Source organism: Pseudoliparis swirei, chromosome 2 (genome assembly GCF_029220125.1).
Source record: "Pseudoliparis swirei isolate HS2019 ecotype Mariana Trench chromosome 2, NWPU_hadal_v1, whole genome shotgun sequence".
Classification (NCBI taxonomy): domain Eukaryota; kingdom Metazoa; phylum Chordata; class Actinopteri; order Perciformes; family Liparidae; genus Pseudoliparis; species Pseudoliparis swirei.
This window is the reverse complement of record NC_079389.1, coordinates 11,761,784-11,774,857: the sequence shown is the minus strand read 5'-3', so window position 1 is coordinate 11,774,857 and position 13,074 is coordinate 11,761,784. Positions and strand designations below refer to the sequence as shown.

The 13,074-nt window shown below is 41.4% G+C and overlaps 2 protein-coding genes and 1 non-coding gene across 8 annotated transcripts; 1 reads left to right on the top strand and 2 right to left on the bottom strand.

Annotated features, from left to right (window-relative positions):
- Nucleotides 1-195: 195 nt before the first annotated feature.
- On the bottom strand, nt 196-268 carry trnak-uuu (transfer RNA lysine (anticodon UUU)). Its single transcript has one exon. It is a non-coding gene; the product is annotated as a tRNA-Lys (tRNA).
- Nucleotides 269-409: 141 nt separating this feature from the next.
- On the top strand, nt 410-7,907 carry ankzf1 (ankyrin repeat and zinc finger peptidyl tRNA hydrolase 1). Of its 5 annotated transcripts, XM_056429614.1 has the most exons (19): nt 410-453; nt 741-841; nt 1,509-1,646; nt 1,853-1,974; nt 3,391-3,532; nt 3,620-3,738; nt 3,848-3,950; nt 4,033-4,244; nt 4,337-4,446; nt 4,908-5,061; nt 5,371-5,593; nt 5,689-5,787; nt 5,959-6,126; nt 6,252-6,380; nt 6,502-6,784; nt 6,881-6,992; nt 7,071-7,238; nt 7,322-7,371; nt 7,510-7,907. In XM_056429614.1, exons 4-19 carry the CDS (start codon nt 1,966-1,968, stop codon nt 7,634-7,636), a joined length of 2,208 nt encoding a protein of 735 aa, XP_056285589.1. In that variant the 5' UTR covers nt 410-453; nt 741-841; nt 1,509-1,646; nt 1,853-1,965; the 3' UTR covers nt 7,637-7,907. The 5 variants fall into 5 exon arrangements, with proteins under 5 accessions (XP_056285589.1, XP_056285572.1, XP_056285555.1 ...); XM_056429597.1 differs by having other exon boundaries at nt 5,962-6,126; nt 6,502-6,992; XM_056429580.1 differs by having other exon boundaries at nt 6,502-6,992.
- On the bottom strand, nt 7,835-12,761 carry glb1l (galactosidase, beta 1-like). 2 transcript variants are annotated; one of them, XM_056429682.1, is made up of 16 exons: nt 12,576-12,761; nt 11,782-11,951; nt 11,556-11,706; nt 11,196-11,256; nt 11,002-11,108; nt 10,759-10,939; nt 10,605-10,663; nt 10,387-10,508; nt 10,139-10,179; nt 9,916-10,034; nt 9,745-9,819; nt 9,568-9,657; nt 9,326-9,439; nt 9,023-9,154; nt 8,464-8,691; nt 7,835-8,373 (listed from the first exon to the last, which is right to left on the bottom strand). In XM_056429682.1, exons 1-16 carry the CDS (start codon nt 12,639-12,641, stop codon nt 8,170-8,172), a joined length of 1,920 nt encoding a protein of 639 aa, XP_056285657.1. In that variant the 5' UTR covers nt 12,642-12,761; the 3' UTR covers nt 7,835-8,169. The 2 variants fall into 2 exon arrangements, with proteins under 2 accessions (XP_056285657.1, XP_056285664.1); XM_056429689.1 differs by having other exon boundaries at nt 11,014-11,108.
- Nucleotides 12,762-13,074: the final 313 nt, after the last annotated feature.

Sequence of the window (13,074 nt, the reverse complement as noted above, 5' to 3'; positions counted from 1 at the left end):
ACAGGTTTTTTGGGCAATTTTAAGCTTTGGGTGTCTTAACGTGTATACCAGGAGAGCTGTTCTCTCTACTGAAGCTAAGGTCCCCAACATTGACATGTGCTGCTAATTTCATATGATAAATGACTATTGCAAAAACACACTAGTTAATAACATATCAGCATTCTAAATAAACTGTAAAAATAAGAAAAAATTTACCGCCCGAACAGGGACTTGAACCCTGGACCCTCAGATTAAAAGTCTGATGCTCTACCGACTGAGCTATCCGGGCTCTCATAAATTATCTGGAAGTACTTGATATAAACTAAACAACGTAGAAAGACAGGATCGCGATCGATTCCCAGTAGCACAGGTCTATAAATAGTAGCAGAGATTTTAGGAATCACTTACGTGGCAAATGACATCATGCCCGCTTTTTTTGTTCATACATTTCAGTCACAGCACTTTGATTCTACGGTAGGTTGATGCAAATGTTAGTTGACTGAGCCACGTAACTTGCACAGGTTAATGATGACGTAGCTCATTTATCGTTACATTTGTTTGACGTACGTGACCACAGCGACACACGTTAAAGTGAAAGTTACAAATGAATCGAGGAAGATTGCATTCGTGCAACGGCTAAAGAAGCAGCTGGGGCAGCTTGCCAACATTATAGCGAGTGTTGGTGTTAGTTACCTCTTTCTCAGAAAACTAATTTACGGAATGTAACTAAACACCGTGACTCCCCTCTAATTAAATTGCAGGAGCAGATCAAAGAGCTGGAGCATGCCATCCAAGAACACATTTGTGGACTGGCCGAGGTCATGCAAAGAAGACAGCGTATTGAAGAAGAGAGAATTCAATGGTATCTTTTTATTATTGTCCACTTATTAAGCGTTGGTATGGTTATGGTGGTGCATTGGATTTGGTAACTTGGGATGGAAATGGGGAGGAAGTACGCCTTTGTCTCCACCTGTGTCTTCTCTGTGACGCTGTTGCATATGGTGGCATATGGTCATTCTTATGGGTATTAAAACGTTGTTCCAGCTTTAAATAACAAACACAATATTTACTCTAGCTTTTATCTTCAGCTTTTCGTTATGCAGTAATTGGTTCGGCCCATGGGCAAAGGTAGGTTAACCATTACAAATGTTCAGTGCCTAATTGGTGTGATAGAAGTGAGTCCAATGCTCTTGTGCTTATATTCTGATAAAATGCTGCATGTTTAACAAATGTAAAGACACAGCCATATGTCAATTATACCTTCATCACAACAGACATGTTTACTTATCAGAGTATAGAAATAGTCAGAAAGACTTCCATGAGAAGGATGTATTGGAAGAGTGTCATGCTTAAAGGAACGGACCATGGCTCCTTTTTACATGATCAACCTAAGTTGCTTAGTGTCCTGTTGCCCAACAGTTTTTAGCTTCACTCAAGGTTTACCAAACACTATAGAATATCAAATCATACAGTTGTGACAAATACTTTTTAATTTGTATTTGTCTTACCAGACCCGTTCTCATTTGCAGTGAAGGAGAAACTGAGCGGAGAGTGGATCTGATAATGGGAAAAGCTGATGTTGTGGATGTATTGGTGCAACTGGGTCATCTGCTGCAAGAGGAAAAGCACCTTTCTGAACAACTGAATGGACCAGATGCTGTGGAAAGGTTAAAACAATTAAATTCAGTTTATTTTATATAGCCCATTATCACAAATTACAAATTTGCCTCAGAGGGCTATACAATCTGTACACATCATCCCTGTCCCAGGACCTTAATGTGCTGTGCATAAAGAGCGAGAGAGTGTGTAACCTTGCATAAACCAAACTTGTTGCCCTGTCCAGAATCATTACACTATACTTATTGTCTTTCAGAAAACAAAGGAATGATTTGCAGGAAAGGAGTGAGCGCATCAGAAACAAAGCTAGAAGTCTTGCTGCTGAAATTCTGGAGGTGAAGGAGCGTCTGGCAGAGATGAAGGCTCGTAATGTGGCTGGTAAGGGGAGCGTGGAGCATAATATACTTTGATTTTAAATACAGTAGTTTGTTATCAGTTGTCTTTCTTTGCCAACAGCACAACCTTTGATCCAAGCGCAAACTATCAAATCAAAGAGACGTCGACGCAAACCAAGTTAATCAACAATGTTACGTTGGTTTTCAAAGATTAAAGGGGCATTTGTTTTATTTTTCAATGCATTTCATGTTCATAAATCTTTGTCTATTTTTAGTTTCACCTAATAAAATGTTTGACTTTATCTTGTCCCAGAAGTTCTTGTAATTAATAGCTGATGCACCTGGTTGGTTTGCCTGAATCTTTACAGTGCTAAATATGTGCATAATGTGCCCCGTCTTAATGAGTTGAGTGGTTGTTTAACACAATCATTGGTGAAAAAAACTCAAATTATTTCAACACACAATATACAGTATTTCTGTTTGACTAGAGTGATGTATACAAACAACCATGTGCCTGGATATAAACTTATATTGATAACCCTCACTATGCATACAACTGATTACTGCTAGTAAAAATAATTCAATTAAAAACACCTTTCCTTTGTATTTAACAAAAAGGACCCAACTGATATTGTATCACAGGATAGAAATTCTCTGAAAGTTGAATTCCTGCATCAAAATAATAACTAAGTAAACATATTGGAATCAAAATATAATATACATAGGCCTATCAAAAGTTAAGCTACTGGGTACCTTAACCTATGATAATAAATTTCAATGTATTTTATGTTTTGCATAATTAAGACACATTTGTAAAATAACTATAGCTAAAAGTGATCAAATAAATGTAATGGAGTATGCAATATCTACTTCAGTATTTAGTGGAGTAATGTAAATACTCAAAAGTGCAAGTACCATCACGTTGTCGCCTACTTACAAAGTAAATGTAAATGTACTTCTACATTGCGCCTTGCAGTCCACAGAACTGAAACGCTGTGGACGCCTTCGCGTTATTTTCACTTTCGGGCTTCCGTAGTTATATCATGAGGAAACGAGGTAACACAACGTTAGCACTGCTTTTCGAAACATATTTTTATGGTAAGTTGATTACTATTTGTAAGTTAGTTAATTATAACTCATACTAGCTGTAATATACTAAATGACGTCTGGGAAAAAGGTAGACTGCACACCTTTTTATTAGTCACTGCTACATGTGGCGTCTAAAGAGCAGTGGCTGTTACATCAGCTGAGATAACGTTAGCTTTCACAATAGGGTCCAATTGGTTTGCAGTCTGTTGCCAGCTCATGACAACAATGTTGTAAGAGCTAGACTAAGCTGTTAACTGCAGACTAGGCGTTAATTATTGTGGCAATATCCGAAACGAAAACGTATTGTTTTGGATAACTCCGATCAAAACTTACAGTAGGTTTCTTTGATTCTTATGTCCTAACTTGGCAGGCCAATGAGATCCACGATATGACGACCGGTGTCGATTACCGCTCCATCTTTCATCTGTGCCCAGACGATGAGGCTCTGCACGGACTGAGAGGAGTAAACTCCGTCCAGGGGCCAGCTGTAAACACTGACCCAGCCTCAGACGGTATGTATGAATTGTAGCTGTGGTTTCTGCAGCAAAGACTGTCATTTTCTGTCCATTTGAAGATGACCGTAAAAGCCTTCCTCATAGTGTTGGAGGACAAATCCCCAGAGGATGACAGACAGAGGGAGTCCAGCCTGGTTAGAGAGGTGTCAGACAAGATGGTCTGCTCCGCCTGCAGATGCGCCTTTGTTAGTCGTGAGGAACAGGTGACAAAACAACTTCAAGCTTGGCTCTATTAATACAATAAGATCTGTTAATGAACTGAAGACTGTACACAAGCATGGGTCGAGCAAAACGCTGTCTTTTACATTTCAGATGGAGCACTACAAGCTTGACTGGCATCGCTTCAACTTGAGACTAAAGATTTCGGGGATGCCACCCGTCACAGCTGAGGAGTTTGAAAGGAAGACTGGAGCTGGTGAGGAAACCAGAGTCCTGCACACTGAACACGAGCGATTGTAAAGTTTGTAACACTTTGATTTTCATTTATTGCTTCACAGGAGACATGTCGAGTATCTCGGGCTCGGAGTCTGATTCAGAAGACGACGACTCGGATAGTGAGAGTGGAGGAAAAAGCAGCAATGTCACAGGCACTGATAATAACAGCTCAGTGGAAAACAGTTTATTTACTGGCCGGCATTACAACAAGGTGTTTTTCCAGAACTCAGCCGGACAATATATATCTGTGTACCGCTGCATCCTACAGGGACAGGTGAGGCTCAGCAGGTACAGTGTGTGACGTGTAAGTTCCCGGACATGTCATGTATTTTATTCTACGTTGTCCTACGTCCTCTAATATTTCAGTCAGACGAGGATCGAGCAGTAGGATCCTTCCTGAAAGCCTTAAGTCAGACGACTGTGTGGGTCGTTCTCATGACAGGTGGAGGACACTTTGCTGGCGCCGTATTCCGAGGGTGAGTGTGAGGGAACAGTATTTTTTTTGGTCATGGAATAAGTAAGAATGAAATATTGTATCATAAGTATTACAGTCTTCTGTGGATAACCTTCCACGTAATGCAACATAATCCTGACTTCATTCTCTGTAACTATTCAAGTTTTTATTTTTTCGAGAGGGACAATTGATGAACACTTTCAATTTAAATGTAAATGCATCCAATTACAGCCGTAAGGCTGATTTCCATTGTCCCCCTGCCAGAATGTACAGCTGTCGTATAGGAAAACGTCATACCAAAGTGCAATAGCAATGAACTAAAATCAATTATAGTTTATAGCTGATAATAAACAGCATTTTGGTAATTTTGACAGCAACTTTTTTCATGGAGAGAAATCTTTTTCGTAAAAATGTGCGGCGACCCTGTAAAAGCCAACTCGGTAGTGTGAGAGCATCTGCCCAACACAATGTGCTGAATTACAGAAAAGAAGTCCTTCTGCACAAGACCTTCCACCGGTACACGGTGCGCGCGAAGCGTGGCACGGCTCAAGGACTCAAAGACTCTCAGAACCGCAGCCACACGCCTAAATCCGCAGGAGCTACTCTGAGGCGACACAACGAGGCGGCGCTAGTCAAGGCAAAGCTTCAGTTAATTTTCATATCTTCCATTACAATGATAGTTTATACTGTTTTATTTACCAAGAACAAACTAATTTTGCTACGACCTTCTGTCACACTGAAGAGGCTCCGTGTTTCTCTTGTACCAAATATGTTTCTGTTGCGGTATCCATCCTCCTTTTGACAGAGGTCATTTCGTTCCAAAGTAAACCATGAAACATGTTTTGATGCAACCCATTCGGAGGAGGTTCTTTTCTGCTGTGTTTTCTACAATTCAACTATAAGGTGATGTAGATTTTTTTCAAAACACTTGTATACCATTTTGCAGGAGATTCAGGATCTTCTGGTCAGCTGGGCTGAACACCTAAAGGAAGCCTCTGCAATATTTGTACGAGCTCCCAGCTACAATAAAAGCATCCTTTTTGGTGGCCGTGAAGCTCCGTTTGACAAGAAAGATCCCAGGATCCACACAATCCCCTTTGCCACACGCAGGGCAACATTTCGGGAGGCACGCAGGGCACATGAGATGCTTTCCACTGTCCATGTTTACGGTAAGCTGAATTATACATCCGTGGAATAATGACATGTTATCATTGTTGTGCAGCCAGGGTATAATCAATACTGTGTGCAACATGTCTTGTTGCAGGGAAAGACACAGACATGTCTGCAGTGTTTGCTCCATCTAAGAAGGCCTTGAAAAAATCTGTCAAACCAGCAGCTCAAATAAATACAGATCAAGAGAAAGGTCAGCTTAAGAGGTTATCATGCAGTGTGGAGACTATGGGCTAACATTCTATTGAGCTCAATGTGGGTCAATATAATGACTACACTTAGGAGTTCATATTATTGCTGTTTCAACAGTTTATTTACTGTGAATTCTGGTATTTCAGCCCACTTTCTTTATTTTTGGCATCAGCAGATGAAAACCACGATAGCTCTGGTGAAGAAGAGGGCGGCGACATTCAGCTGGAGATGGTGGAGATGACCATAGGAACTCTGGACCTCAGGGAGTTTGACATTTATCCCTCCAGGCCCAGGAGAAGGAGGAGGAGAAAGGAGGAGGAATCCAAACAGCAAAATGAGGGTAGGTCAGGGTCCAGGGTGTTGTCACATATGTGGCTATAGCTACATTACAGAACCCCAAGGAATGCTTATTTATCATATAAAGGTTGTGCAAGATTTATGAAATGTCCCATCCATCTGTGATAGAATTGAGTCCCACAGAAGCAGACGATCAAGAAGAAGTGCTCGAGGCTAGACCAGCAGAAGATGCCCCTCAAGAGACACAAGCAAGGCACAAGAGGAAGAGGAAAGCACAGAGTAAGAAGCAACTGGAAGGTGAGGAAGTGCTTCTTACTCATTATTGATCATTATGTGGCACCTGTTTACTCAATCATGCAACTTCACCTCCTCTGACATATGTTTAAGATACTTATTATTTAGCATTCTGTGTCTCTAGGAGTTGTTGATGAGTCGTCAGGTTATGGCCTGAGGGATGAAGTGTTCACAGCCTGTAAGGTTGGGGATGTGGACGCTCTACGTGGACTCCTTCAGCCGCCTGGAGATACGTCACAGAGTCCGGAGCAGTCGCAGAGTAACCCGTCTGATGCTCCAAGTCCTCCGATCCTCCTCAATCACCCCATAGACTCGTCGGGGTTCACTTTGCTGCACGTTGCCTCGGCTGCTGCGCAGAAGGCAGTGGTCAGGTTTCTCCTGGATGCAGGAGCAGACCCAGCCTGCAGGTTAACACATTGTGTCTTCAAGTGTAGTGAAGGTCAACATTTCAGAATGATCATTTGCAGCAATTCTATTCCCACTCTTAAACATTATTTCTACAGGGATAACAAAAGACAGACGCCATATGTTGTCTGCCCTGACAAAGACACACGGAATGTCTTCCGTAAATACATGGGCGAGAATCCGGACAAATATGACTACATCAAGGCACAGGTAAGATTGTAGTCTAACTTGTACATATACCATTAAATACAAGCAGAGCACTTATTGTTTACACGTGTGCACCTCTAGATCCCTGGACCCCTAACGGCAGAGATTGAATCCAAAAAGATGGAGAAGAAAAGGGCACAAAAGGCTTTAAAAAAACAGCGAGAAAAAGAGCAGAAGGAGGAGAAGAGGAAACAGGACTCTGAGGCTGAAGAAAAGAAGAGGTTTGCATCGCTGACTGATCGTGAAAAGGTGAGTTAATGTGCATTTAAGGGCCGATATTCAGGTTTTTTATTTTTTTTTAAACATCTTGAAAATGTTCATTCTTTTGTTAGAGAGCTCTGGCAGCAGAGAGGAGGTTAGCAGAGCAAGTAGCTGATGTCAAGTAAGTCCCAAAGAGTCATCCTCTCATTGAGTGTGCAGTCATAATGTAACGTAGGACTTTGGATCAGGGAATAATGTAAATGCTGTAAATTTTTTTATTTAAATGCAGAAATCCAATATGCTGTTTGTGTGTCTCCAGGAGGTGCTGGTTCTGTGGAGAGTCTCTGTTTGGGAAGATCCCATTTCAGTACCTGGAGTATTCGTTCTGCACCCCTAGCTGTGTCCAAGCACATAGAAAAACCCACACTCTTCCAGGCAAGACTTAACCCCAATATATATAGATCTATATATTTCTCGGGGGAATTTTGGTTGGAAGGAAGCTATCATTAAAACTAAAGTGAAATTGGGCAGCCTTGATGGATCTAATATGGCTGTCTTGCCAATGTGCTAGTTTCATTTTCAATTCAACATGGATCAAAAATATAATTTGTATCATGTCAGATAAAGACAACTTGGAGAATAAACCATATTAAATGTATTTATTCACAGTATCTGCAACAATGGAAATGGTATGAGCAATAAAAAAATATCTACTAATATTGTGTTGTTATTTAAGCCACAGGTGTGTTAAACCTTTAGAAGACAAAAACATCTTTTAATCAATTTAACAAATTGGCTGCTTTTTTAAAGCCATTGACATTGGATTGCTATGATAAGAATATCTTCTCATGTCGGGTGAATTTTTCAGAGGACTGCTTCTACTTGGCTTCAGTCAAACTTGTTCTACTCAGATATTGGCCTGGGACATTATTTCAGCTGAATGTTGGGGAAATGTTGTGCTCCAAAATTCTGAGCTACATTAAGACTTTTCAGCCACGACATTGAGCTGAGGCCGGTCCATGAAAAGAACCCGGAGGTGTGCTGGGGCCCTCTCCAGCTCGAGCACGGTGATGTTGTTGGGTAGGGTTGTGCTGAGCAGGGGTCCAGGGATATAAAGAGTCTGTTGAGGGCCCCTTGCTGGCCAGTATCGTCCCAGATTCATACCATTAATCCAAATCTGACCCTGATATAAAAAAAAGGACAAAAAGATAAGGTTACAATTATTCCCTGACCACCCTGGAATCATGAGGTAAAATACAATTTTGAACATTACCTTTGTCCATTCATGGAGCTTGAGGAAGGTGTCCCAGGCCAGGCCGTTGGGCTTTAAGGTCCCCATGTACAAGACTGGTCCAACTGATGGGTCTTTCTGAGGGACGGGGAAGGACTTCAGACTGTCTGAATGAGGCCATCCTCCAGCGATGGCGCCATCAATGTCCAAAGGGTAGATCGTCCAGTCAGACAGTACATCTTTACCCAGGATCAAGTTGCTCAAGAGGCCCTGAGGTACATTTAATTTATAGCGTCTACTATGTAAGTAGATCAGGATACACACAGTAGACATCAAGCAATGTGAATAGTCTTCATTTTTCGGAATCATTTCAGGGTGTGTGGTTTGTCAGGATACTATGCCTCTATCAATCTTTACAGTCCTTTTGAAAAAGCCAAAGAAGATTTACCAATATTTGTTATAATACATAGTTTAACTATTGGACAAGTAATTGAACAGATGAGTAGTCTTATGTGAATATCTGTCTTTGCAGTTGTAGATGTGATTGTGTGTGTAAAAATAAGTAATTAACCGTCTACAGGATTGGACTTTGTTCTCTTGCCTTGTAGTCGTTGATCTTGCTGCCAAAGTTCACCCTGCCCATGTTCTCAACGAGGATGTCCACAGTGTCCCCCTGCTGTCCAGTTACGTTCATCACCAGCACAGTGTCTCTCTCCAACAGACCCTGGAAAAGCTGTTCACGCAGACGCGCTCAATGAGTATGGACATTAAAAAATGAACTGAGGAAGAATTTGAATTTTCACAATCAGACATTCTAGAAATAATCATCCCTGGAATGTTTTCCCTATACCTGACAAGACAAATCTGATTGGCGAGACAACAACAGTTCATTGTGAAGGCTTACCCCATTGACGGACACATATGCACGGTCATGAACCCCATTCAGTGGAGAGATGAGTGGCGTAGGCTCCGGGAGGTCCCGGGGCAACGCGGTCCGGTAAAGCATGTATCCATAGTACTGAACACAATAGATATGACAGGTTGCAGACACAACAGGCCAGAAGTTCTCCACGTTTCAAAGGGATTAGTTCCACTACAACACCATACCCCTCGCCTGTTGTTGCCTTTTGGACAGACACACTATACCTGTTTCATCTCTTCAAACGTCAGAGGGTACTGGGATTTCACCGGCCCGAGGGGCGAGAGCGTGTTCAACAAACCGTTGATGTCGTCAACCTAAAAAGAAAGTGTCCCTTATTGGCATCAGTCTCAACCTTTGGCTCTTCACACTTTTTGAACTTCAAAAGCTGGAAGGATTGTTACCTTTTTCAGGGTCACAAAGCCATAGGCAAACTTGGGAGTTGCTGGTGGCATGGGGCCAGAGGGAATAGCCCTAAACTGGAGAGAAACAGTGTTGCATTAATCATGTCTTGGACATACGAACAAGTGTAATCGGGACGTCGGCTCAGTGGGTGGCAGTTAAATCAATGCTACCTGCTTAATGACATCTCTGATGGCCAACAGCTTCTCCGTGGGGTCTCCTGCCTCAGACAGCGGGGCGTCGTAATCATAACTCGTCACCACTGAGCGGAAGCGTGTGTCACGATCGGCACCTTTGGGGAGTAACAAAGGAACGAGTGCGCCGTGAGCCGAGCCTCTCCCTTTATCTAAACCGTGTGAACAACTGAGGTACCGATTATGAAACCGAGGACTTTACCATTCCAGTAGCCAAAGTTAGTGCCTCCTTCAAACATGTACCTGAGAAGAGAGAGGGGAAGAACTGGTACTTAGTGGGAGAATGTACTGTTCATCACGTAAACAGGTGCTTGAAGGAGCAGTTTCATCTCAAACCGGCAGTTGATGCGTCCTAAAGAAAAGGCTGGCAATATTCTATATTCATGGGATTAGTTGATCAAATCTAGAACTGTGTCAGTGAAATGTTAGCGAGTGTTCAGGGAGACATACATGTTGACGTTGGCCCCCATGATTAGCATTTCTTCTAGCACTCTGCTGACCTTCTGAGCATCAACCACAGCATGCGGATCTCTCCAGTGGTCCAACCAGCCGGTGTAGAACTCAGAGTTCACCTATAACATCATTTAAAACATTTAACCACCATATGTTTGGTTTAAGGAGTCAGCAATAACTGCTTCTTTAGATAAGTTAATTAGTATACGACTAACCAGGGGCCCCCGAGGTTCAAACCGTCTTTGCCGGCTGAAGGCTTGAGTTATGTTGGTGTCTGTATCAAGGGATGATTTGTAGAAATTACAACTTTCCGTATGAATAACAAAGTACAGGGTGCTATCTTGTTCATAATTTTCCAACAATACCAACCTGTGCCAAAGTCCACTGTGGCATATAATCCCTGCAGAGTCCCGCACATCATTTCCTTGTCTGTGTTTCCATCAGTGGTGAACAAGACAGTGTCTTCCCCCAGAAAGAGGCGGAACACAGTCCGCAGGTGACGCATGTAGTTGTAGTCACAAGCAAAGTAACTTCCATATTCATTCTCCACCTGTAGCCAAGAAGATAATTAATTAAAACTAATATTATAATAGGAACTTTCCCAGAACTTACGTCATGCTCTACCTGGACGGTGATGATGTTGCCCCCATTGATATACAGCCAAGGCTTAATTTTGGAAAGAAGAACAGCGAGCCAGTTGCTGACTGCTTGGATATAATCTGGAGCAGAGGAAAACAAATCAATTGCATAATAGTATAAACAAATAAATAAATAAAAGACACATACGGTAGGTGCAGTAGTCATACCTGCGTCAGCTGAGCGAAGTATGATGTTTGGTTTCTGAAGTAGCCACGCTGGCAATCCACCCTGTGTCGAAAGACCAAACATCAATGGAAGATTGCAGCAAATATAGCATACTGTTCAACAACTACAACAGTATTGCAACTTAGATTGTAAATCTCCACTCCCAAAAATGTGACATGTAAATATTTTATTTAGAAACTTCTCGATTTAATCTGTAGTATCTGGTGTTTTATTTATTTTCTCAATTGTCACATTGTAAATTATTCTTGGTTTAAGACACATTCTTGATGAGTCATCACTTTTTGTGCTGCAGGCTGGGATTTTATGAACTAATCTTGTTACTAAAACTGTCAATTTCTCACCATTTCCCACTCTGCACAGATGTACGGTCCTGGTCGCAGAATGACCAGAAGACCTGTCTGATTGGCCAGATCTAAAAAGTGCCCCAAGTCTCGGTCCCCTGTAAAGTCGTGGACCCCTTGTACCGCTTCATGGAAGTTCCAGGGCACATATCTGTGTAGAGGCAGAATACATGTCCTGTAAAGAAAGAGCATCCCTAATGCAACATATGCAATGTGTTGAACTTACACTTGGATAGCATTGAGTCCAGTCATGTACATCTTTACGAGGCGGTCCTTCCAGTAGTACCGTGGGATTCTGGCGTAGTGAATACTTCCTGAGATGTACTGAAAAGGCTTCCCATCTTTGAGGAAACAGTCGTTTTTGTAGTCTATAGAGAATGACCTTTCTCCAGAGACCTGCCAGAGATACCATGGTTTCTAGAAGCTTGAAGTGAACTCTGTAATCGTTATCACATGTAACTAGTATTTACGTACCGTACAAATATAAAAGGTTGAGGCACTTGAGTTTACATAGTATTACTATAAGAGTTCCATTTTATTGTATTATATGCACATATAATACAATTATTATTACATCCACATTTTGGAGGTAGGCCTACTACTTTCTACTCCACTGAATTTCTTTTGAAGCTTTAGTCACGACTTACTTTGCAGATTTAGATTATTAATACCAAATATAAAAATCAACTAATACACGATGATATATTATTGTAGGTTAAGTACATTATTTCAAATTAGCCCTTTATATTGATCATGCAATCCAGATGTAGGATATAGATTATCCTGAAATGTCTCCTTTTGGTACGAGCTAGTATATACATATATATATATATATACATTTGATGCCAATACGGAGGCACTTTTGAATGCAGGAATTTTACTTGTACACTGGTATTGCTGTTTGTATGAGTACTGCACTGTGGTATTGATCACATGACTGTTATTTCCAGGAGCTACGGAGGTGATCATGTGACTTTTTCTATAATTAATGTAACAGTCAACCATTAGTTTCTTCCTTACCAAGTTTCCACTGACAGATAAACAAGCGAAATTCACTGCAACGAAGAGTAAGACGCCAGCAGCCATGTCCGCTGCCTTCCCGAGAGGACCTCACCTAAACTAGTACATCACTAATTAGCATCACGCTAGTCCAGTTTCATGTTTGTTAGTGAAGTTACGCTGCATCCAGTATTCACTTAAGTGCGGGGGCGGCGGCAAACAATGTCACGTGATTGTCACTGGGCATCCGCAGGGTCCTAAAGGTTGACGGGTTCACTCCCAGAATTGTCACCCCTACATTTTCATAGATAGTCCTCTTTTTGGTATTTTGGAAAGAAAAAATGTGACCCCAATCTTTGAAAATAATATGTTTACAGTTTAATTAATAGATGTCACTGTTGACACTAAACTGTTCATTTTACGAGACAAAATAGATAAACTAGATTATGTTCAGCATATTTTTATCATGTCAACAACCCAAAATAAATAATGATGAAAGATTTTTTAAAAGAAATTAAAG

Coding starts and splice junctions, on each gene's coding strand:
- glb1l (XM_056429682.1), bottom strand. CDS start 12,641: ATGGCTGCTGGCGTCTTACTCTTCGTTGCAGTGAATTTCGCTTGTTTA. Junction 11,257..11,555: donor TCTGTGCAGAGTGGGAAATG/GTGAGAAATTGA, acceptor CTTTCGACACAG/GGTGGATTGCCAGCGTGGCT. Junction 10,180..10,386: donor ATGGGGGCCAACGTCAACAT/GTATGTCTCCCT, acceptor CTCTCTTCTCAG/GTACATGTTTGAAGGAGGCA.
- ankzf1 (XM_056429580.1), top strand. Junction 4,447..4,907: donor GCTGGCGCCGTATTCCGAGG/GTGAGTGTGAGG, acceptor GCTGAATTACAG/AAAAGAAGTCCTTCTGCACA. Junction 6,127..6,251: donor ATCCAAACAGCAAAATGAGG/GTAGGTCAGGGT, acceptor CATCTGTGATAG/AATTGAGTCCCACAGAAGCA.